At 36.3% G+C, this 27,104-nt stretch overlaps 1 protein-coding gene across 4 annotated transcripts in view; it reads right to left on the reverse strand.

Annotated features, from left to right (window-relative positions):
• The window catches only part of plxnb2b (plexin b2b), a 148,832-nt gene that overhangs the window by 20,665 nt on the left and 101,063 nt on the right, over positions 1-27,104 (reverse strand). For all 4 annotated transcript variants that reach the window (XM_043227476.1, XM_043227475.1, XM_043227474.1 and 1 more), the window contains 13 exons: positions 16,300-17,411; positions 15,200-15,388; positions 13,509-13,634; positions 12,954-13,054; positions 11,613-11,739; positions 11,011-11,167; positions 9,657-9,768; positions 9,111-9,222; positions 6,619-6,720; positions 4,711-4,803; positions 4,190-4,277; positions 2,681-2,844; positions 2,271-2,419 (listed from right to left, as the gene is read on the reverse strand). In XM_043227476.1, the coding sequence (XP_043083411.1) occupies positions 2,271-2,419; positions 2,681-2,844; positions 4,190-4,277; positions 4,711-4,803; positions 6,619-6,720; positions 9,111-9,222; positions 9,657-9,768; positions 11,011-11,167; positions 11,613-11,739; positions 12,954-13,054; positions 13,509-13,634; positions 15,200-15,388; positions 16,300-17,409 (2,630 nt within the window). In that variant the 5' untranslated portion in view covers positions 17,410-17,411. The remainder of the gene's footprint in view (positions 1-2,270; positions 2,420-2,680; positions 2,845-4,189; positions 4,278-4,710; positions 4,804-6,618; positions 6,721-9,110; positions 9,223-9,656; positions 9,769-11,010; positions 11,168-11,612; positions 11,740-12,953; positions 13,055-13,508; positions 13,635-15,199; positions 15,389-16,299; positions 17,412-27,104) is intronic.

Below are 27,104 nucleotides of genomic sequence, written 5' to 3' on the forward strand. Positions count from 1 at the left end.
TTACATTTAGACATTCATTAAACAAATAATATAATAGAATACATTATTATTCTATTAAATTTAAATAATAATATAATATAACTACATATTATATTAATATATGTGTGTGTTTGTGTGCATGGAATAATATAAATTAAATATTACAATTAAATGAATAATACAATTAATAAAATAATACATTAGAAACGGTAAGTAAAATAGTTTACACATGTATTTAAATTATATTATTTTAAATAAATAAATGTATTTATATAATAATTATATATGTATTCATATATAATTATTTTATTAGATATGCACATAAAAATAGTCAATTATTACATTTAGCAATTCAGAAAAATAAAGAAATAATTTAATATGTATTAAAATAGTATATTTATTATTTGCATATAAATACTTAAAATTTTATTATATATGTATATATAATATAGCTAATTACTACATTAATAAAATGATTAAAAATATATAAAAAGTAAAATTAAAAATGAATGCATTTGTATTACTGTTTATTTGTGCGTAGAATATATAACACGTTCACAATTGTATTTATTTATTTTTTTTTAAATGTTTTATGCATTATTATCTTATAGTTCGCAAAAACTGCACATTTTCTGCCCACACACCACCCCAAAGACGCTGTTAAGCTTAAGCTACATTCAAGCTGGAACACTCGTTTAACCCTGACGGATTCGAAACGAGGTCAAAACGGGCAGAAGACAAGATTCATTAGCGCTGCAGCAACTTTTCCCACCCAAACACCCAAAACATCAGCGCCGAACAGATGCTGTTAATTAACAGCGATCCCACCGATTCCAGATTCATTACGTCCGAAATGTACCATCTCAGAAAACTGATCCTCCGTTCCCCCGAAAACCTCCCCAGACAGACTCCTCTGACAGCGATCTCTCCACCAGCTTATTTACCATTCTGAGGCCAAACTCTCCTGTGAAAGATCCTTTTCAAACTTGTTAGCAGCCAGACAAACAGTCAGTCAGGCTGAACGCTCACAACAGAGCTGATAAACCCTGATGTAGAATCACTGACTCAGCCAAGCCTGACATTGCCTGTGAGAAAAGCTCCAAATCCACACAACACGCTCCGGATTTCAGACGTCTGCAAATCTAACGCTGTTTTACAAAAGCAAACGCAGAGACAAACCCGTGCGAGCTTAATATTTCAAGCGCAATACCAGCAGATTCAGAAAGACATTATTTGGATGGTTCTTGGGGGGCATTTTTTACATGTTTGAATTCCGGGTAATTATTTTTTAATTAAGCTTTGAATGAACCAGATTTCTCAAACAGGACGTTCGCTGGAAATCAGGCCATTTGGTACCACGGAGATCTGCGGGGATTCATTTTGTAGTTCAACACCGAACGCACTTTGCGAGAGAGTTCATGGAAAATGTTGGGATGTACTGCGGTAACCAAAACCGCTTAATTATTCCCGTATAACACACAAATGTGAAAATGCTAACATGAAGCATAGAAAAAAGTACTGCACGCTTCGGTGTAGCACAGCCATTTAAAAGCATTAGAGGAACGCATCCCGTGTTTTTTATTTGTTGTAATTAGATGTGACTATTGAACTATTTCATGACATGAACAAAATCAAATGTCTGCAACCCTCTTCAAAACGGCGATTTTAACATGTCCCAGTCATTCATCTTGTAATTTCGACAACATTCAGTCCACTTTTTAACGTGGACCACATTCATTAAGCTCAAACATTTTTAAACATTTTTAAAGTTTTATAGATACATATACGCACGCGCATTTAAATAAAATCGAAAATGGATACATTTAGACAAATATATTTAGACAAATATTATTTAATTGCATTATGTTTATTTTAATAATTTAAATATGTATGTGTGTGTGAATAATAAAAATAAAACAATAAAAAATTATAATAACTTAGAATTTCAATCAATTTGTATAAATATTTTAATGTGGCCAGACATTTAACTTTGTTACCTAAATTTAAATAAACCGATTTAAATAAATAAATGAATAAATATAGAAAATAATAATATAAATATGAAATATTAAAATAGAAATATTAAGTACAAGACATATATCAGTAGTTAATTTTGTTCATATGTACTTTACTGTTTTATATATAATAGTCTTTAATTTGAATTTTTACCCGGGTAAAATTTTCTGTATCAAGTATGAAATTTAAAATACACTAATAATTAAACCTGAGTTTACTAAACACTTTCAAAATGCATCCATTTATGCAGTCGCAGCTTTTTTTGTGGATGTTACCTGGTGGAGACGGAGTATCGTTCCCACAGGTGTTTACACAGCACTCCAGCCACCGTGATGTTCTTAATATCGTCCTTCTGAATGCCCAGGTTCGTGCCCTTAATAGTGACAGCTATTCCTCCTTTCAGCGGCCCAAATCTCGGCGTGATCTGAAACACACGTTACGAAAAACACCCGAATCGTGAGCGGAAACACCGGCGGTGAGCAAACTCACTAAAACAAGAGTCAAAGATGAATTTTTCGAATTGTATCCCCAGCGGTAATTCAGGTTTCTATTGATTTTTATTTGGAAAAATTCGGAGAGGAGTACGAGAAATGTTAAATATAAGTTCAGAAATACTGCTTGAACTTTCTGGGCTGTGTTTTGAGTAGCGAGGATTTGTTGAGGTTATGGGCTCGTCCGGACTCACGTCTGTGATCTGGGGGTCGGGACACTCGTCCGGCTCTCTGGAGGTACAGAGCTGCTCGTACACACACGAGCTGGTCTGTGTGCACCACACACACTGGTATTTAGGGTCGGCGTTCTTACACAGGCTGCAGTCTTCACGTCCCAGAGAGCAGTTATACAGAGTGACTGAAACACAAACACAGAGTCAGACCACCACTGAAATATCCAAACACGCAGGAAACGTTTTGCACAAGAAGTAAATAATGTCATCAGAATTCATTACAATGAAACGGTTCATTTAATATTTGTACATGATACAAATAAAAACAAAACATTTGCATAAATAATATATTAGCTTTGAGTAGGAAGCAACTGAAGTGAATTACTGATTAAGTACTGATTCGTTGGCAAATGAATCATTTGTGGGACCAAATCTTTTATACGATTCACAAAACCAGCCATTTGAAGTGATTCAAAAAATCATTTTCTGTTATTGGTTGCTCATGTCGATCCAAAACTGTCAATTTCACTCCACTTTTTAATGTGCACCGTATTAAAGTATAATAGTAACAGCTATTTCTCCTTTCAGCATATTTTTTTTTTTTTTTTTGTTTAATAAGTGTAATACATAAAATAGAAAATGTATTAATTAATTAGATTATTAAATAATGTTAAAAATTTTGTTAAACTTGCACGCTAAATTTCAAGTTTTCTAAAGTCATTTAATGGCTTTGGCTAAGAATTAATTTATTTGAGGCGTAGTGAAACCCAATCAAATATTCTCAATAATCAATGGAATGGAATATTCTGTCCTTTACTTTAATTTACTCATTTCAGTCCAAACCTGAATTTCTTTTTAACTTTAACACTTTGTTTTACACAAATAATATAAGTAAATAAATAATGTTCCCAAAAATAATATAAATTAAAACAACTATATACATGTTTTATGCAAATAAAAATGTAACTTACGTAATAATAAAATACCATTGCTTACAAAAAAATACACAAAAAAGCACCATGAAAACGGTTCATATAAGATGTGTGCTGTATTCAAGATTTTAAAGTCATTCAATGACTTTGGGTGAGAAACAGCTCAATTGAACTTATGAATGAATCATTGTTTTGAGCTGAATCTTTTTAACAAATCAGTGGATCTGATTCATGAAGCCAGTCCAAATGATCATATCCAAATTTAACTGATATGATTCTCAAGTTCAACTCACTGACAGATGATTGAGTCGAAGAATCAAATCATTTGAATGTTTAATGGTTAACTTTTTTTTAATCAGTTCATCACACAAAACCACAGAATGACTGCAAAGTCTTGAAACGATGCATACACTACATATGAACCGATCTCATAAAGCATTTATGGTACTTTTCTTTTCCTAAAAGCTTCTTCCCTCATTCAGCTTCACTCTACTGGAAGAGCAACCAGCACATTGTTCAAAATATCTCCTTTCATGTCGCGCAGAAGAAAGAGTCCTGCGCTTTGAGGCGGAATCAATGATGAAAAGCGTGCGATTACCGCTAAGACTGCTGTCGATCTTCTTTCCTGTGTATTTGTCTCTTACGTGGAAGAGAACGCTGGTCTCGTGAGCTTTATCAAAGGAGAACTGGAAGAGACAGATCAGAGGGTGAGTTAGACGCGCTTTCAGAAGCAGCACATTTGGACACGAGCTCGTCTCAGGTAAAAAATACGCCTCTCTGTATCCACGGGCAGTTTGGCAGGAAGTCAGAAAACAGCCGAACGCTATATGCTGCTCAACACCTACGGATCTCTCCTCCACATTAAACACCAGACCAGAGATGAGGAACAGGCTGGAGACTTTCCAACAGGGGGAGCTAAAATCTCAAACTCCCAGAAGAGCCTCTGAAGTGGAGGTAGGTGTCTTTTTACGTCGGTAATTGGTTGTTTATCACTTAGCAAGAGCTTTTTATATAAAAAGATTGAAAGTAGAGGAATAAAAGTCTGTCTTGGGCAATGTGTGGATAGAGAGAGAAACAGATCAGTGTGTGTGTGTGTGTGTGTGTGTGTGAGAAACTAACCACATAACCGCTGAAAGAGTAGAAGGGTCCCGGCTCCGTCTTGACATCTTCTTCAAACTTCATCAGCTCTGTTCCGATGGTGAAATCACGGCCCTGAAATGTCACAAGAATAAAAATAAAAAAATTAATAAATTCATGCATTTATGCACACATTTATGCATGTAGGAGGACAGGAGATTATGGATGAACGAAGTTGGAATAATGCACAAGCCAAATTCAGGCAGATCTGGAAAGTGAAATAAGATTTATATAAATGCACGGCAAAAAGCATTTTCCTCGAGAAATCATCTAATCATCTTTTAAAACAATATGCGAAGGGTGCTTTTGCAAAAAAAAACAATTGCTGTGCATTATTCTCCACATATAGCGTGATCTTTTTTGGTCAAAAAAGGCGGTATTGTCTATTTTCAAGGCACTGGGAGTTCTTGTTATACTGCAGAAGCCGACAAGTGCTTGTTGTTTCTGAACAGACGCAAATAAATCCATTTTAGCGAATCAGCACAGTGTACTCAGGTCAGACGACAAGGCGACTTTCACTCCGAAAGACAGCGCTAGCTGGGAAGAGTTTTGTCACAGCTGACTAAAGCCGGGTTCACACTAGAGGAGTTACCGATTATGAGATCTGTTTGCAGCACACACATAAAGAGAATCTCTGCAGATTTTCATCCCTCAAATTCATTGTAAAAGTACTGACGTAATCATGCAGCGGTTATCATCTGGCTATATGAGATGATTTAGGCGGCTCTGATTTGTCTGCAAACAGATCAGGAGGTGCCAAGTTCCATTGGTAGATGTCTTACATCAAACACGGGGACCGATCGAGGTGCACAACAGGATTTTTGCTCTGATCCTCGGTGGGGGAAAATCAGGCAAAAAATCCTGCAGTTTGAGCCAGGCTTAAAAGTGGTTGAGGATGGATGATTTTGAGGAACCTGATGAACCTGTGGTATCTTCTTGATGTTATGTTTTCACAGAACCTTGCAAAAGCAGCGCATTACAATAGTGAGGGAAAAGCACTGTGTACTGTGTGTATCACATCCATACAGTCTCTGATCTCCTGTCAGGCTTCTACATTCTTATCTGAGGAGATTACAGAGATTTTAGAGTTGAAAAGACAATTGTTTTTTTTTACTTTAAAACATGAAATGTGGAGTTATCTGCTTTTGATATAATTTTTTTTAATGAACTTTAATTTTGTTAATGACCTGTATTTGTTATTATTAATGAATCAAAACAACCCAACTGCAGTTTGATTGATATTACTTGGAATGCGCAATTTAAAAAAAAGGGTGAATTCTGGAAAGAAAAATGCATAAAATATTTATATACGTTCACATCTTTATTGTTTAAATTAAAAAAAAAAATAATAATAATAATAGTACCAACAAAACTAAATAAAAAAATAAAATACAATTATAATAAAATAAAATAAACTTAGACTTAGTTAATGGATATAATCTCTGAAAATAATCTTAATATTATGGGCATCAATTTTATTTTATAAATAACAGAAAAATCCATAGCAATATTAATATATGCTTTTAATATTAATTATTGAATATTTTATTTTATTTATATAACATCATTATTAATAAATACAGCTAAAATTATATTCAATTATATATATATATATATATATATATATATATATATATATATATATATATATTAGTGATTAATTAGATGAATAGCTTAATAAACATATGCAGTTTATTCAAACATATTTTAACCCACTCAAACAGCCTTACTATATATATATATATATATATATATATATATATATATATATATATATATATATATTATGCCATTGTGTCAGAAAACAAGACAAAAATATTGATTTAATGACTGATTAATGAATGATTTTGTTATCTTGAAAAATGACATATGATGTAAAACAGGACTTACCTTGTACGGGTCCAGATTGATGCCCTCAAAACTGATCCGGGTTTTGTATCCGACCGGTATAAGGACGGGATCTGGATTCTCAAATCGCGGACAGCTCTTGTTCTACAACACAGAGACGATGGAGAACTCAGGAAAGTTGAATCTGCTGAAGTCCACACTAATCTGCGGCAATTTTCTGAGCGATTTTTAATTTACATCCGACAAAAATTAATGAACATCCATTGAAACCGAAAAACTCATTAACTATGATGACGTGCATGAATAAAACAGTTTATTTAAAGCTGAAATCTAATATATCCTCGCTGACATTGGCGACTGTGTCTAATTACATAATTGCACATAATCCATTTTTTCCATCCATTTTGTTTTTATTTTGCTGATTCAGCTAATGTGTTTTGCATTAAAACTTTCAGAGCAAAGTCATTTAGTTCGTGTCCATTTCATCAGCCATGTGTGGCTGTTCCAGGAAGCAGCAAATATCAAAGAGTTTGGAGGCCATTTCTGAAATTGCTGGCACTGGATATCGATAATGACTTGGCTGTATGCTTCAAGAAATGGTTTTAAGAAAATAAATAAATAAAACATCTAGACCAGTTGGGTCTGGTGTTTGAAGACAAGAATCACGTGAAACTAATCAAAGTGGCCCAAATCAATGGCGCTGATAGCAGACATACATCACCCGGACGTTTACTCGATGTGTGCTTTTTCATACATGTCATTTTTAGCACATTTCCTCATCTGCAATATTGGCCTAATACACGTTGCCGGTCCTAAAGGAATAGTTTATCCAAAGATGAACTGAAATGCTAAAAAAAACGCTCATCCATGCAGATGAGTTTGTTTCTTCATCAGAACAGGTTTGGAGAAACGTAGCATTACATCGCTTTCTCACCGATGAATGCTCTGCGGTGAATGGGTGCCGTCAGAATGAGAGTCAGAACATCACGACCCACATAACTCCAATCCATCAGCTAATGTCGAAACAAATCCATCATTAAGACATTTTAACTAAATCATCGCTTCCGGCAAAAATATTGGTTTCATAATCCACAATAGTACTGACCTTCTCGAGTGGAAAAAGTCAATAACTTGTTGTCCTCTAACATCAGAAGCCACCCACATGACTTTTAAAACGGTGTTTCTTCGTGAACAGCGATGGATCTGTGCACGTTTCTTCCCTTTTTCAGACAAGATGGCTTTTTCACTTTTTCACCTATATTTTGGCCAGAAGTGACGGTCTTAAAGTGGAGTCTTACTGATATATCTGTGCAGTTGTTCACTTCACAAGACACTAACTGATGGACTGGAGTGGTGTGAATTGCTTGTGCGTGACAGTGACGTTTTTATCGTCTGTTTGGACTCTCATTCTGACGGCACCCATTCAGCAAGTGATGGAATGATACATTTCTGATGAAGAAGCGAGTTCTTAAAGTCTTGAACTAAGGGTGAGAACATTTTCAGCTAATTTTCATTTTTGGGTCAACCGTTCCTTTAAAAGTTGTTTTCTACAAATGCATTAATAAATCATTTTCCATAGATTACATCATTAGGACGACACCGGCCGGGGAAATATAGCGTATGAATGCTTTAACACATTTAAACAACTTGAGGAGGAGATGCATTTTTATCTGTTTCTTTCCAAAAAGTTATGTTCAAGCAAATAATCCCCTTTTTTATGAATAGTTTCTGATTATAGAAGTGAAATTGTTATGAACACCATTTGATGTTGATTTTTAGAAATTAATAGGATGCTTCAAACTCATTTTGTGATGTTTTGGTGTTGTAGCCGGGGGACGGTATTATCTTTTTATATTCTTGAAAGAAATCTGTTATGCTCAACAAGACTGCATTTATGCGACAGAAACTTCGGTTATAACCAGAACAATATAATATGATAAATTAATTAGTAACACTTTACAATAAGGTGCCATTTATTAACATTACTAATTAACAACTAATACGAACAAACAATGAACAATACATTTATTACAGTTTTTATTAATCCTTTTTTAATATTAGTTAATAAAAATATAACTATTAATTGTTAGTGCATTAACTAATGATAACAAACACAACTTGTGATTTAATAATGCATTAATAAATACTGAAATTCTTGTTGACTAAAATGAATAAATGCTCTAGTAGTATTGTTCGTTCTTAGTTCACGTTAACCAATGTCGTTAACCTTATTGTAAAGTGTCACCAATTAATATAAATTATTATTACAATAAAAAATTTTATTGAATTAAAAAACGAAAGCAATTGTGATTTAATCCATTTCAGAAATTACTTGAATAGTAAGAAAACCTTTTGTAACATTCTAAAAGCTTGTACTTCAACTTTTGATGAATTTAATGCATTCTTGCTGAAAAAATGATTAATTACTTCAACAAAAAACCCGGTGGTTTATGTGTACTAAGCGAGGCGTGTAATAGACTGTATTACTAACAAAAAGGAAGAAAATAGTGCTCATTTGATTCTCTGTTCGGTACCTGTCTGTGTTTGATTATATTGGCGCCGGTTTCTGCGTCGCTCAGATCCGTGCAGGTGTGTGCCGCGACGTTCCACTGACATCCCCAAGCGCTGCTTACACAGGAAGTGCATCTGCGGAGGAACACGAAGAGCCATTAAAGCAGAGGTTTCAAATCAGAGTTCTAGTTAAATTTTTCATCAGCGTGTAAATGTTTGGAGTAAAAGCATATAGTCCCGGCGCACTTCAAATAACACTCATTCATCAGCAATGTCCCAGAGCTCTTAAAAAACACAAGGAGAAGGGGAAAAAAAAAGAGATGAGAGATCGACTTTCATGTGTGATGAATGAATGAGAAACGAAAGCAATTTCCTGCTCGTGGAGGAAAAAAAAAAAAAAACGTAAGCAAGTCTCTATAGAAGCAAATTCAATTCCAGTTTCAGTGATGCATTACAATTTATGAGTAAACCTCATCGTTACAGATGCTCGTATTCATTATACACACAGTGGTGTCAGCATAAAGCCGAGACACACTCGCTGACAATAGGAGCCCAGACAGCAAACGTACGGCGTATTTTCTGCTTTCCGGACAGTCGCTGCGCAGTTGTAGAACTTGTACTCGCTGGACGCCACCTCCACGCTGCCGTTCACAAAGATGTGGACCGGAACGGCCACGGAATCTGCAAGAAGTGCACGGAAGGTTAGTCGATCACGGCACGGGTCGGCAACCCCGAAGTCTTAAACGTACAGTAGAACATTTTGAGTGGACTTGTGAAGGATGTTTCAAGTCTAAATGACTGCGAGAGGAACAGACTGAAATTAAAGTCCTGATGAGTTCAACTGAATCGGTCTGATTTCTTTAACCAGATTATCAGATTAAGAAGAAAGAAAAAGATTCGAAAGAGTGATTCGAAAGAGTGATTCGTTCACAATGCGGTTTAATGAAGAAGAATGGATGTTTTGGCCTTTTAGTAGATCGACAGACGTACTTACTAGGAAATGCTGAAAAACAGCATGAAATTTCATAATAAAAAAATTAAATAGCACGAAAATAATACAATAAATCAAATAATAGTAAAACTATTAAATATTAATCTCCGCGCTGTCAAATTTATCGCGATTAATTGCAAGTTTTTCTTTAAATAATATACGTGTATGTGTGTATGTTTATATAAATACACACACATGCATGTATATATTTCTGAAAAATTATAGGAATATAAATATATACATGTAAAGATTTTCTAAATCTAAACTGTGTGTATCATACATATATTATGTAAACAAAAACCTATTTTGGATTTGACAGCAATAAATAAAATACATTGCACTTTTTTATAAATGACAATTATAATCAAATCAAATAAAAATACTTACTAAAATACTTAAATAATAAAATAATTATTCAAATTAGACCATTGCTTTAAACCCCACATAATTCTGGACCGTTTTAAGAACTGCAACATTATATAAACTCTAATAATATTAATAATGATAATAATAATATTAAATAATGGTTTAAAAGATAAAAATTAAATATAGCAATAATAAGACAGATGTTAAAAATTATTATTACTTTTATTAATGGTATTAATAGTAATAAAATTTATTATAACAATTATTTAAAATAAATACAAAAAAAAATATATATATATATATATATATATATATATATATATATATATATATATATATATATATATATATATATATATATATATATATATATATATTTTTTTTTTTAGATACTTTATATCTTAACCTCTTAACGTCTAGCTACTATTTAGTTTGTCGCAAGCACTTCCTATGGATTATTCCTCAATCGTAAGTCACTTTGGATAAAAGCGTCTGCTAAATGCATTAACATAAATGTAAATGGGGGTACTAATCAACTGATTCAGGATCCGTGTCGTGAGACATACCTTGATGAGCAGGTGTCGGTGGTATGAGATGCTGTTCAGGTAAGCGGCAACTGACTCGGCCGTCCACCATCCTGGCGTTACTCTGATAAGAGCCGAAGGCGCAGTGGATACGGTCTGAATCTCTGAGGATCGGCAGCGCTCGGACGTTTATCTCAACCTGAGGGACATTTAATAAACCATCAACTCTGAGAGAAATGAGCAAATTTCATACAACTGCACACATACAGCTTACAACGAGGCGACCGATTTGTGTTTACTTCGTGGGTTCGAGAAGAAAGTTTGTCTGAATAACTGTTCAGATTTCAAAAGAACGTTCTTGGACAAATAACAGCTTTCTCTCAATAAAACAGCTAGAAGCGCCCTCTTAATGCACGCATCCCGTAATCAGAGAACGGACCGCACTGAAGTGCAAAACACAACGGCAGCACCTTTACAACAGCATTCTAAACACGCCATCAGCGCCCATTGTGTTTTCACCGTCTGTTCCCCAATATGGCCTCATTGTGTGGGAGTCATGCTCAGCTTTTCTCATAATCAGCGCTGAGCAGTCTGGTTTAAAAATAAGACTCTGGTAATTGTGTCCGCGACACTCAGGCTGGTACCTGCTGGGACTTCAAGCAGCTGAGATTTGGCGGGTGGAAAGAGACGATTTTCACACACTGTTGGTACGGACTCCACAGCCAACCATTCTTTTCCTCCGCGCGACTGCACTCCGATCTCCTGGTGCATCTACGCAATCAATAACGCATTATAACATAACGCTCCTCGTGCAATTAAATACAACAATATTATAATACAACACTTATGTTGAGAAAACATGACGATTGAATCTTTACGCTGCAATTTGGTATTCTTTAAATAGAAAAACGCTTGTGCTGTGAAAAGAATAATCAAGATTAATTGCATCCTAAATAAACGTTTTTGTAGTGTGCATATTTATTCTGTAGGGCATAATCAGCTTCGAGTCGAACGGTTCTTAGCCTCATTTAAAATCCTTGAATGCATGGCTAGCCGTAGATTATTATGCACGGTGAGTAAACTGACTTGGAACTACTTGTGCATCGAACCGTTCTATATCTGCCAGCCAATCGGAATCGAGTATTCAGACAGACTATGGAATAAATATATTTAAAGACACACACACATACTGCGTATGTTCTGAAAATATTTACATACATTTTATTTAATTTCATACAAATTACATTATTTATAAATATATTCAATCTATAAAAGCAACCATTTTTTTGTATATATAAATGAATGTGTGTGTATTTATATAGACATAATATTCACAGAATACACAAATATATTATGTACACTAAAACGTTTAATATCGCGATTAATCATTTGACAGCACTACTGTAAACAATATAGTAAAATTCTATAAAAATAATATTTCTACATATACATGCAGCAATATAAATAGAACGTTTATGCAAAAATACAAAATAAATATAATAGTTCAACTGTCAAAATGCAATCATTTTACATTTGAACTCATATAAAAGAATACAGTAAAAATCATAAATTAAATTTATTCAAATAAAAAATACCTATATAGATACAGGTAATACAATGAAAAAATAATTTAATCGATTCAAATTCAAGATGATATATACATATGTGTACAGAAAATTAAGTGTATGTAAAAATTTGTACTTAAGTATTTTTATTTAAGTAAAAAAGCAATAGGTTTACATTTAAAATAACAAAATAATACAGAATTTACGTATATAATTATAATTATAATAAGAATTATAATATTATTTAATACATTCTTTTGATGATGGACTTTATTTGTATTTTATTTATTTGTATTTTTGTATTTTTTCGGCAGATAAAGTGCAAACAGAAGTTGAATTTAAGTTTATTTTAAACTTGTCCATTTATTAAAACTTTAACTACTGCTAAAAACACGATTTTAAGTTGAAAAATGTGGGTACCTTCCCTCCAGGACACACCAGCCACAGTACGGATCTCTTTGAGCGACACAAGACTGGCAGTCCGACTTCAGATGACAGGCCTGTACGGGCACCTTTGTGATCTGCACAACCAACGAAACGGCGAAATTATTCGAATAAATTTGCGCTCGACAGAGCCACGGCGCATCTAATTCAATACGTTTTAAAAGGTCTCAAGGAGACAAAAGTCAAAGCCGTGAAAGTAAAGTAGTTTTTCGAAAAGCAAATAAGTTTACACTGAAACGAACCGATCTAAACGAAGCCTGTGTGTTAATCAGTTCAAGCGGAATTAAATGCACAAAATTACAGAGAAGACGACAAACAGCAAAGACTGCAATTACGCCACAGTAGGGTCACAGGCTCAGCAAGACGTACGCTATATTGATGCCTTAAAAAAAACCCATATATTTCAGCACCAACAGGAGGCGTAACAACAAAAGACGCAGAAATAGTCGCAATCATGAGGTTCCTGAGGCGGCGATAATCAAAGAGCCTCTACCTAGTACATGTCTTTGATAAATGACTCCAGCCTCGTACCTTTTTCTCTGTGGTGATGTACAAGTGCGCCTTGGTTTTGTCAAAGAAAAGGTTCTTATTTACGTAGCCGCTGGTTTTGTAGCCCGGGCCGGGGTTGTACGCCTCTGCCTGGCTTGACAAATGTACCTGGGTAAAGAGAGAACAATAGACACAGAGAAACCCGCAATTAAACAGCCGAGCACAGGACAGGACACATCTGTCATATTTACGGACCACACAAAACCCCCCTCAGCGCGTCCCACGCACCTGAGATGCACCTGACAACGCGTCAACCCCAAACTAATAGCCTACAAGCTTCATAATGACCACAAAACCTCACAAAAACCTCCATCTGGAATCATCTATCGCTCAATTTCATCTGTCCGTCCTACAAATAATCAGCACTAACAAAGCCTTTTTATTGGGACGTGTGAATTGGACTCAAGTGGAGCGAGAGCTTCATTATTTCTAATATATCGTCTAACGTGTTTAGTTGTGTCTGGGTTTCGGTGACAGTAATATCTTTTTCTCTTTCATCCCTCTGTCAGAGATTCGCTACGTTCACCCTCCAATTCCCTCACCTGCCAAAGCCTAAACTCCAGCTTTGTGATGCGCATGCTAAATCAGGTGTGTGACACCAGGTAGCTAGCTGGTTGTAGCGGTTCGCTAATTGGTTGTCTCAAATTTCCTCAACGTTTCCTTAACAAGGCCTCTTTTCGGCGTCCTCCTACGGGCTGTCAATTTTTGGTTATTTTTACATCGAGGGAAAAGTTAGTTAAAGGGTTAGTTCACTCAAAAACGAGGATTGTGTCATTTACTTATCTTCACGTTGTTTCAAACCAGAATGACTTTTCGAAGCACGAAAGGAGAAATTTTTAATTCTCTGCTGGTTGTACTTTTCCAGGTAATGATGAATAATGAGACGTTTCAAGCTTTAAAAAGACATGAATCTAATTAACTTTGTAAATATAACTTTTTGCACTATATTTCATACGTGTGAGGAAACCAATTTTTCACTAATAGTGACCTCAAGTACAGAATCGCTTTAATTGATGAATGAATCGCTTGGTGTCGTGAAGTGCATTAAATGATTCACTAAAAAGAGTCAACTGACATAAAAGATTCATTCACGTTGCTAATTCAAGCGTGAACAAAAAAAGATTTGTTGAGCTTTTCCTTGTAAAAAACCAAAAACTATGACTCTAGAAGACTTGAGAATAACTTGATCATTTTTAAATATTTATTAAAAAGTATGAATTCATTAGTTAGGAATTGCATCAGAAACAAGCAATGGAAGTGAGAAAACCTTTAAAAAGTTAAGTAAAGTAATTAAATTTAAATAAATTTAAATGAAGAAAATTAAATAAAGCACTGCTATGAAAACATTTCTAATCAAAATAAGCATAAAAATGTAAAAATATCTGTTATATATTTCTGTGTGTATATATATATATATATATATATATATATATATATATATATATATATATATATATATATATATATATAATTTAGCTTTTTATCTTTTGTATAATACAATTGTTTATAGTTCGAATTTAAAGGTTATTCTGTAGTGCTTTTCTTCCATAACTTTGTTCCGTCCTACTTATATTACCAGAAGGTGGTGAAGCAACTAAAATCTATGGGTTATAGCACTTCAGGATGAGCATCGTGTGAATGTAGTTTTTTGAATTGAACTCAGCTTATCTCACCTTGATCACCTCCCCGGCACCGTGTCCCAGAAAAGCAATGGTGTGATCATTCTCGACAGCCACGGCCACAGCGGTCAGCAGGTTCTGCCTGATGAAGACAGGATTGGCCTTCAAGGCAAACTCCTGTCGACTGGCCAACGGAGACGGGAGAAAATCGGCTCCGCACTTGTACTTGTTCACAATGTCTTTCTGCAAAACAGCAAAGAGTTAAGGGAAATAGATACTAAAATAAACATGATATCAAAATGTACTATTTATAAGCTACTGGCCTTGTTTTTTTAATCTTTTATCAAAATATAACAACTTGCTCCAGCCCTCATTCCTTGTATCTTGTGTCCATGTATCACAGAAGTTAAATGGGTTATAAAAGTGCACATTTTCTAAATCTCTACCCTTTGAGTGCTGTATGTTAGGCACATAAAAATCAGTTTTCCCAAAACACAAAACACACCGGAATGGTTTCAGGATGTGAGCAGGAGCTAAATCAGTCAAAAAATATTTAGCTTGTTTTTATGAAAGATAAAAAAATAAAGCATTTTTTAAGTTTAAAAGAAATAGACTGATTGATCAATATCTTAAATTAATATAAAATTATTGTATATGATGTTTAAAATAATCATATACGCAAAAATATGTTAAATAATTTAAAATATGTAATACTTTATATAGAATACTTTACATATGGTATAATAATTATAAGGGCTGTCAAACAATTAATCACGATTAATCACATTCAAAATAAAACATTTTATGTAAAATATATATATATATATATATATATATATATATATATATATATATATATATATATGTACACACAGATACATTATACATTGTGAAAATATTTACATATACATTATATATATATATATATATATATATATATATATATATATATATACACACACAACTATTTTTAATAAGCATAAATATACATATAAACACATATGTTATTATGTAAACAAAAACCTTTAAATAAAATTAAACATCTAAAATAAAATGGAATAAAAAAATTAAGCTAAGCTAAACTGTCAATTGTTAAACTGCTAAAAAATTTAATTTTTTACTCCGATAAATGTTATGAAAATCTTGTTACTTACATCATGTTTGACACATGGATCATCTTTACTGGACGTGTAGGGACTCTCCACAACTAATCTGCCGTCAATCTTGCCGTTGTTCGTGTAGCATGCGGTAACGATGGCCAAGAGTTTCTGATTGATATTTTTAAGAGGATACATACACAAAGCTGACTCGGTGGCCCCTTCTTCTGAGCTAGCCACCACAAACAAGACTTTATCCCACTCCCGGACATTCCCGTACTCTCCATTTTCAGACATGACCTGGGCCAGCACTTTCCCCGGGTCTGTCAAATATGCTGCCTGGACTTTATTGTAACGATTCTTCACACCACAACTAAGCTGAAGCTCTGTGTATGAATAATAGTGATTGTCGCTCTCGCAGAGGCGCGAAACGAAAGTAAAGTTCTTGTTGTCCGTTCCGCCGAGAGTGCGGGAGAATAGAAAGTAGACGAAGTTATCGTTTTTGAAGGCAAAACGGAAGTCGTGAAGATACTTGGGCACGAAGGGAACCGCTTGGACCGTAGACGCCTCGATAATGCTCTCGAACACGACCCAGTCATTGTAGTTCTGCACGATTCTGGTGCTAATGAGTTTGGAGCTGTCCATGCTTCCGTAGCCCTTCCCGACTAAAAAGACGCTGAACAGTTTATCGTCAATTTCAAGTGTGGCCATGACTCCTACCACAGAAACGTGCTCTTCGGTGCTGGCGGCATAGGTCCGCTCTCCTTTGCTGTCACTGTAGTATATCTGCTCTTTGACATTGGTGAGGTTGAGCAGAGAGCAGATTCCTCGGTATAAGCTCCCACAGACTATCAGCGACCCGTTATCAGAATGAACCAGCAAGAGTTTATTGGTGTTGTTGGTGTCTTTCAGGTCCTGACAAGTAGACACTGGAGGGGTGCAACCCCTTGCATCTTTCTTAGGCCCTGTTTCAGCTCTGGCCTCAAGAAACAATGAAGAGTTTAACTGATAAATGGCATTGACAGCACCCAGGTAAACACGGCCAGTCTGTGGGTCCTGTGCCACGTTATTGATGGGCGTATCTGTGGAAAACTCCAGTATGGGATCTTCAGAGGTTGCAGCGGTTACTTGTAGCACCAGTAGGACCGCTGGTAACCAGGTGGCCATTGCTGGAAAAAGAAAAAGTTCAAATTAGTACACATGACAATATGCCCAATGCAAAATTCAGATGTTATGATGCCAGATTGTTGGGGTGTTGAATTGCAAGTGAATTGTGGTTAATTAGTAGTGCATGCAAATTACATCACTATTACTGTTGCTCTTACACTTTAGAACCCTAAGCAGATTGTAGGATCTCAAACGGCCCAGAAAACAAACACTTACTAAAACAACCCAGCTAAACTCAAGCAACATCCTAGCAACGCCCATCCAGAACATCACAGAAACTCCATAGAACATCCTAGAAACCACCCAGAGAACCTTTGGCAACTTCTTAAAACAATCCAAAACCACAGAAATCCACTAAAGATTCTAGCAACAACCTAACAACCTCCAGAATATAAAGTCATTCTAGTATCCACCTAGAATACCGTAGCGACCACACATAACATCCAACATCATAATCAGCAGGGTATCCATTGCTGTAAAAACGAAAGGTGAAAAATTAAAACGTGTCCACAAAAGTCCACATAAACACATGCACACTACAACAGTTGGTGAAGGTCAATACAGGTGTATTCAACCACAGCGCTCAATCTCTCAGTCCATTCTTGCCTTCAGAGAAACCTTCTTCAAATTAAAAAGCCTGACGAGGCTCAAACCTGGCCAACTGTTTTATGATGTTAACCTGCCGTTCCCTGGAGTTCCATCGACGCAGGGAAGTGATAACGCACTCACCCTGAGGGTTGAGTTAATTTCAGCTCTCGCATTCATTTACATAAAAACCCCTGCCCTTCTATTGGCAATTTTCATCTTTTTTTTCACCTTCTCCCTGCTGATCACGAAGCTCATTTATTACAAATTCCATTTCTTCACGTAAATGTAGCTGCCCTTTTTAGTTCATACCCTTAAACAATTCTTCTTAATTTGGAATGGTGACTTAAATTGGTTTATGTAGTTCGTCCTCTTTTCGGCAAGTGGTTTGTTATTCTTTTACTTTGACTTGAGGACGTTTTTGCTCTTGTATTGCAGCAGTTTAGGTGTAAATCAGGTGTAGATTGGTGCTATAGTCGCAATGTGTGACAAATCATCCAATGAGATCTTTGCAATGTCTCAATTGTTTCTCCCAGACAGCAAAGACACTTCTTAATGTGTTTGAAAGCGACTGATACAGTAGAGATGAAACAACACAAATTAGATATTTTGTAACATCTCAATAGTTTTTCCTAAATTACAAAGAGACTAAATAAAAAAAATTAGAGAGCTTTGCTTGTGTCCCAAAGTTTTCCTGTGGTAAAGAAAAAGAAATCACAAACGATCATAGACCTAAACAGCAATGAGTTGAAAGTCCAAATTTAGGTCTTTTGCATATTGAGAAATTAAATTGAGGAGCAAATTGCTTCTGTCTAAATAAAAAAAGAAAAAGAGAAAAATCATGAATCCCTCAATTGATTCCGAATTTCTTGGTTTAATGAGTATAAATGTGAGGTTAATTAGTAGTGCTTGATAGATCAAACACTTCATATTGCTCAAACTTTGATTGTGTCCAACAGATTTGAACCTCAAACCTCATGTGGTTTATTGAGAATGTGTGCACTGTTACTTTATATATATATATATATATATATATATATATATATATATATATCTATATATATATATATTCTTAAACATTTAGAAGAGATCTCAAAAATGTATCTGTAGTCACAATCAAAGTCTTCAAAAGCCTACACTACATCTACAACTTGAATATCTCCTTCTCTATGTGTGCCTGTTTCAGGAATCATAGAAGAAACATCTAGGACGAAGTTGATCCTTCAATGTCTCATTTGTGTGTGTGTTACTTTTGGAAAAACATCTCATGCAAAGTTGATGCTGAAACCTCCAGTAACCTTCTTGAGAAGCACCAATCTGTGAGCAATCAAATTGTGCTCGGAGATTTACTTTGGCATTGGGTTTTGGAGCACTATAGAAGCAAAGACCATCTCCATGCATCTGCCTGCAGGTGCTTGAAAGGAATCATATAATATTTAACCTCTAATCTAGGAAGACAAATGACAGCATTTACTGACAGCGCTAGACCTGAAAGGACATTTCAGCAGCTCTAACTCAATACTAAACTCATGGACACAAAGGAAATAGGACGTGGACATATAGATCAGTGATGGAGACTTCGCTTAGGAATCACACATATATCTTCAGGGATCCAATTACCCTGACATGTGTGTTCGTAATGCAGGACAGAAGGTCAAAACACACTGGCCTGCGTCCATTAATTCTGTTATTGCCATCAGTGCGGAGAGCAGCCTTGGAGAAAACGTAGCCGTCTGTCTCAATTAAGGCAGGCGACAAAGCACAGGATTCAAATGCTAATTTGTTGGGGTGCTGAGTTTCTTGGTTAAGTGAGTATAAAGGTGAGGTTAATTAGTAGCGCTTGATAGATCAAACACTTTTACTATTGCTCAACTTTGATTGTGTCCAACAGACATGAACCTTAAACCTCATGTGGTTCACTGAAAATACAGATATCAGACTTACAATTTGCAACCACAGAAGCCACTTAGAATATTCTGGTAATGACCCAGAATATTCTAATAATAAATTAAAAAGAACACCTTAGAAACCCCTTGGAATACTAGCAACCATTCAGAGTACACTAGAAACTCCCTAGAGACTCCTTAATACACTCTAGCAACCACCCATGTCACCTACCTTGGAAATCCTAGCAACACCCAGAACATCATAGCAGCTGAAAACCTGAAAACCCATTAGAACCCATAAGAACCCTAGCCAAAACCCCTTTTCTAATACCATTGCAACCAGCCAGAATGCCTTGGTAACCTCCTAACTCACTCTAGCAACCCCACAGAACACCAAAAAGAGCATCAAAATAACTCCCTAGAACAGTGGTTCTCAAATGGGGGTGCGAGAGGCACACGTAGGGGGTATGTAAACAAATGCTGAGTTTTGGCAGTTATTTAATTTTACACCAACTTAAAGTAACATTACAACCAATCAAACCAAAATGCCGCTTCTAGTATAAAAACAGGAAAATCTGAGTGCCATAAACGGGCAATCTTTTCCAGTCAAAACTGACTGCATCCAGCAGCCCATAACATCCAAAAAATCTCCTAGAACACCCTTGCAACCACTGATAACACCTTTACGTTCACTCCAATGAAAAAGTAAAAAACACAGGTTAAAATTATCGCATAGTAGAGGAAAACAAAACAGCTTTAAAGGTATAGTTCATTTGATGGTAGTCACTGACTTCCATAGCATGGAAAAATACTATGCAATTCAATAACTACCATCAGCTGTTTGGTTACCCACATTTCTGAACATATCTACTTTTGTGTTCAGGAGAAGAAAGGGACTCAAAGAAGTCTGGTACAAGTGGAGAGTGAGTACATTTGTTTACTGATGACAACTCACGGAGTGTGTTTACATGCAAAATAACTTAATTTAAGGTCAAATGCATACATTATGCTCCGATTTTAATAACTACATATACATAATGACTGAACATTATCACATGACACAGCAAGTATCCCCCCCCACTGATGTGCACTCCAAACCAACAGATGATATCTGGGGCAAAGCCGTTTCTTGGCTGAAGGGCGAAAAAATAAAAGGCTCCAACGAGTCACGGCGCTCCCTTGTTTAAGCACGATGAAAGACAAAAACCTTTTTATTAAAACATGCAAAGGGAAACTTTTCCCTGACACAAACTTCTTCGAGAGACAGAGTCTTTAAACTCTGATTAGGCCGACCGAATTCCTGCCTGTTCTCTCTCATCATACAGGGTGTAGCTTCAGAGATTCATTCGCTTATGCATGCAAATCGTTCACATCCAACCCCAAAAACCGTCTGTTGCCATACAAATTCCCTCAGATGTGCGGTTATAGGTCATCGTGTGTGGATCCGGTCTCCTGTCCCTGTGCGCCGGGCTCTTTCATCCATCACACGCTGCGCTAATCCGGCTGCTAATCCTGAAATTTGCGCAGGATCAAAGTACCGCGGCTCGACATCACGCAATACCGGGGCAGCAGGGCTCAATCAGGACCCCAGCCACATCGGAGATAAATCGAGGGCCGACGGATAACAAACTCCTCCTAATTTACCTGAGGATAGATGCTGAATTAGCCGAGGGCTAACGTGGTCTCGAAACGTGTCTGATAAATAAAAACCAAACTAGTAATGCGCTAATGAAGCAAAAACATCTGGAGGAATCCGAGCGGAGAGCCAGGAGTGTTAAATTATAACTGTACTGAAGAACAGAGGGGTTTACCTCCAGGAGAGAGACAGAGAGAGAGAAAAGAAGACTCATTAGTGTAGGTTTATTATTGCCTGAGAGAGATAATCCCGTTTTCTTCTCAGTCAGGCGAAGGAACAAAACACCTTCGGCTCGGAGCTGAGTTACGAAACAGGCGACTGTGGGAAAAAAACGGCCTTGTTAGATCTCGCAGCGCTTTCAGATTCGCCGCGTGCCACTTCAAGGGAAGTCCGCATGTGCCTTTCACCTGGGCCCCTGAAGATTACAGGACGCAGTCGGGTTCAAGCCTGAGAGCGCACAAAGAGCCACGTGTCGAGCAGAAACCAGGGACTCAAACACAGAATAGCTATTGTAGTTATTGTAATGACTATAAATTATATATAGAAATAATGGTGTATTTGGTCTAAAGAAAAAAAAGGAGAGCATATGCTAGCTAACGCGCACACACACAGCGAAAGAAAGATTTTTTTCTTCATCTAAAAGAAAGGACAAAAACAAAAACAATTCAATAAAATGAAAAAATTAATAAAATGAATAAACACAAATGTCACAATCTGATCTTAATAAATGAAAACCAAAATAATACAAAATTAAATTAAAAATGGTAATTTGGCAAAATGGCAAAAGTGAAAAACTAATAATATTTAATAAATTAATAATGAAAATTCATCAATTAAGGAAAATTTATTAAAAACAATAATTAAAAAATAATAATATATATATAAATTGAAAAATTCTATTCAATAATTCAGCTCAATAATAATAATAATAATAATAATAATAATAATAATAATAATAATAATAATAAAATAAATGTTTCCAGTCTACATCAAAATAAATGCCTTAAATTAATGAATAAATGATTGCAGACAAAATCCCCTCAAAATAATAATAATTATTATTTTACAAAAATTATATAAAATTACTAATGGTAATTTTGCAAAATAACAACTGAATAATTAATATAAATAAATGTATATCTTTTTGAAAAATCCCCCCAATATATACATGTGATATACGACTCAACTGCGCCTTCTGCGGAAGTCCAAATATTTAAACTTGAGTGGAAAGTTTGCATGATGCCAATCTGTTAAGCGCTTATTGAGCATCTGTATCAGAATATTTTTTTTTTCTTTTTTTTTTTTACATTTGTGCTAGAGTTAAAAGTAGCCCAAAACAATAATAATAACGACAACAAAACAAATACACTGAAACAATAGTACCTTCCTTGCGTAGAGTGATGGGATGTTTTCATTTTAGCACCGGAAAGTACTGAGTAGTTAATTTTTGATTAATTCTCCCAGAAAAAGGCTGCATTTAGATGTCAGCCTCAAAGCCAACATTTCACGGCTTTTTCACCGAAAGAAAGAGAATGACTCACAGTTGTTTTCAAGAGAAAATGAAGAGCGTAATAAATAAATGAAATCACAGGGCTGGATGTGGTCAGCGGGGAGCACAACACCTCTGAAAGTTCCTGTCACAGACTCCATTGAATTTCCATATGAGTGATTATCCCGACCGCCTCTTCATTTATTTTCATTTGATGGAGCGTGCAAGCGGTTGGCCGAAGTGAGAGCCATTAACAAACTGGCCGGAGCTCTCCGTGCCCGTCCACGTCTGGCCTCATCTGAGCCTTTATTGTTCCACTCAGCGGCGCCGCCAGATGCGTTCCCGCACACACACACGTATCTGTCTGCGTGTTGGGATTGGATCCAGCACTCGCTGGTCCTCTTTGCACCTTCTGGCTGAGCGGGATCTCCGCTGGGAACGCAGGCAGTGTGTGTGGACGACGGACACAGCTGGCCCAGGCCAAACAAGATTAAATATGGAACGGTGGAGAGAAATTCTCCGCCAATCCCATTCGATTATTCGTCCATCCTTTCCTCTGTGCCTTTCTCTCTCTCTCTCTCTAATTTCTCATTTCTTTTCCCCTCATTTTTCAGTCACACACTTGGAACTATTGTGACGCCACAGTGAATCTATTACACACCTTATTGTCTCTAATGATGTAGCTTTGCATCTATTAAGTCGGTGGAACCGTGAAGCTTGATTCTTCTGCTACGCCTCCATTTCACACAGAACTGAGAACTGACTTTCTCATTTTTTGCCTTTTAAACAGATATTTTGATGAGGATCATGCCGGAGATATGGATGAATATATAAATAGAAGAATGGATAGACAGACAGTTACAACAAACATTGTAAAATATAATATAATAAAAAATATACATAATATACACAAAAAATATAAAAATATGTACTGAAAAAATACTTAATGAAATAAAAATAATAATTTCAAAGACTGAATAAAAGCACAATGATAATAATAATAATGTTGAAATAATGAAAAATATAATAATCATTTAAATTATAATAATTTCCTATAGAAATACAAAATAAAATTAATAATGTCCTAATAAAATATAATAAAGCAATGAAAATATGTAACGATACTACTTTTCCAGTCTATATATATCAACTAAAAAGAAACAAAAACTAACAGTAAATAAACTATTTATGTAGTAAGGGTTATTACAAAAATCTAAATGAATTAATCATTTAGTTACTTTAACTAACAACAAATAAAATAATTACAAAATTGCAAATTCATGATAACTTGTTAGTTTTAGTAAAGTTAAAAGCACACGCTCAAACACACACAAACAAACAACAAATAAATAATAATAATGAAAAAACTAAAAAAGTCATTTCTCAGCCAGAAAAAAAATATTACAAACAGAAAATAAGAAAAAATGTAAAATAAAACAATGCAAATACAAATTAATAGTAATTGCCAAGTCATAATAAAGGTAATCAAAAAGTGTTTATGTTTGTATATGCTAGAGGTCGACCGATATTGACTTTTACCAATACCGATAGCTAGGTTGGACTGCACTTGCCCCTTAACCAACTGATAGTTTTAAAACGGATAATGCTTATCTAACTTTACTAGACACAGTGGATGGTGAGAGTCACAGGAGCTTCTTACCAGATGCGCACGCGTTTTAAATCTTGTTGAATTTTTCTGCCACCACTGCAGAAACATGTCACTTTTTTTTTCAATGACAGGCTCTGACAAATAGCACTCAAGCTCAGGTCAAATTTATGGTAACAATCTTGACATTAAACACTTGGCTCAGACTAGCGTGTATTTTTGCCACATTAATTTAAAGGCTTGAGCTGCTGCTGGCGTCCTCTCAGCCTTTTCGGCAAACATACCGCAGTTCTTTCTCCAATGCGGCATGTAGTATATTAATTACATTATATTGACACGAAAACATGAACTGGAGTGCATTGCATGCATGCCTTTTCGTTGTCTGTGTTTTAAACACGCATGTAGTAACCGATAACGATAGTGCCGGGAATCAACTATTGGTTGCCGATTAATCTGCAAAACCGATAAACTGGTCGACCTCTAGTATAGACAGAGAGAGCAGTACAGGGATTTTCAGAGGTGTTAAGTACCAGCATAGGATTTGAGATTTCCGAGAACATAACAAAATATGTGTCGCGGCGCATGCAATGACGAGGTCAATGTGGCACGCGGTGTTACTGTCTGAAACAATTATTGTTGCATACTGCATATTGTAGACACAGTGCTCTGTTCCAAATATAGCAGGAGGAGAGAGAAAGGAGGAGGGCGAGTTTTTGTTTGGCTTGTGAAATCAGGGTCAAAGGTCAGAGATGAGTAGCGACTGAGCTCTGCGTGCGTGTGTGTTTGTGGACTCTTCCAGACGTCAGATCGTGCCTGTAACACCTGTGCGCTGTGAACCGCCATCAGCATCTTCAGGCGCAATGTCAACACGGCGAGAGCGGGAGAAATCGGATTCTCCTCCCGCTGGCTGCTAAATAAATAAAGCCAATAAAAGCTTTGCAGGTCACTGACAGTGATGCACACCGCTGCTCTGCTGGGACACGAGGACCGTCTGCGTTTATAAATATTACACACCATAATAACGCAGCAAACGTTCGCCGATTTTACCGGGGGATGATTCAATATTTCTTTTTAATTCTTATTCATAATAGTAATAATCAGAACAGCGGGGGGATTTGTTCTCGTACGCCTGGCACACCGAAAAACATGATATTTTTTTATCAGGATCTGTGTTTTTTCCACTAGAAATATGATTTTTGTATTTTAAGCAGTGGAGAGTCGTGTTTAGCGGTTCTGCTCATTCTGGTTGCGGAGTCTCTGACAGCACAAAATGCTCAGCGCTCCCGAGCTGTCAGTCAAAGAGCCGCTGGGTAACTGCAATACAAACACAATTATCAGCCTGTGATGGTTCTGCATTTTAGAGCCACCCCAACTCAGCAAATCCCCCCGGTCCCTACACACTAATGAGAGCCTTTAACCAGCGCCGAGACTCAGCCAGAGTAATACATTACTGCAGGACGCTTCTGAGCCGTTCGAATTTTAACTACCAGTGTTAAGAAAGAAAGAGTGTTGAGTATGTTACTGTGCATTTTGTTTGAGTGTTTCGGTGGTACAAATCTAAAAAAGGGATTTTAAATAAGATTTTAATAGAAAGATGTGCTTAAAGTTACTCTTTCTCTCTTAAGTCACCGACTCTTTAGAGTTATACAAACAATTGATGGACGGCTGGATAACTAGAAAGACAAAACAGCAGAAGAGTAGAATGATGATAGACAGATGGATAGATAGATAGATAGATAGATAGATAGATAGATAGATAAATAAAAAGGATGACTGAATAACAGATAGATTAAGCATCTCTCTCTTTCCCCACAATTACTAGCGCTACAACTAAGACCATTTAAGCACACACACACACACACACACACACACACACACACACACACACACACTCGTTTACAAATGCATGCAAATGAAGAGTCTCGCTCACGAGCGGCCGGGACGCACGCCGCGGCTTGGAGAGAGCCTGCGCGCCGAGAGCGGTGGTTGATTAGCTCCGTGGAGACAGGCCTGACCTTTCCTTAAGATCAACATACAGACGTCTGCGCTTTCTCCACATCCCTCCCCGCCAAATGTCACCGCTGTAAACGAGCGGAGACACCCGCCAGTCCACTCACCCGCCGCCCGCCGCAGCTGCGCGGCCCCCTTTTCTGTCCCCTCAGCACTTCTGAAAGTCTCCGGCCGAGCAGCGCCGACTCCCAACAAAAGCCGCTCCGCACAAAGAGGTCAGAAATAACGCGCGGGAAATAACTGCAGCGTCGCGCGCTTTCCTCCCCGCGCTAAGGTGATTCTCGCCGTGTGTTTTTGCACAGGCCAGCAATTCTCACACGAGTTTATCTCTCGTGCACCTGGCTGGGTCCAGCGCAGGTGTCATAAGGACAGTGGCTAACGGTCACGCCTGACCCCTCTTGTCATCCTGTGGTCATTGGCGCTAAAAATAGCTCATCTGCAGCGCTATGAGAAACCAGCGCGCATCCAAACAGACTGACATCT

The sequence above is a fragment of the Puntigrus tetrazona genome, chromosome 25, assembly GCF_018831695.1.
Source record: "Puntigrus tetrazona isolate hp1 chromosome 25, ASM1883169v1, whole genome shotgun sequence".
NCBI lineage: Eukaryota > Metazoa > Chordata > Actinopteri > Cypriniformes > Cyprinidae > Puntigrus > Puntigrus tetrazona.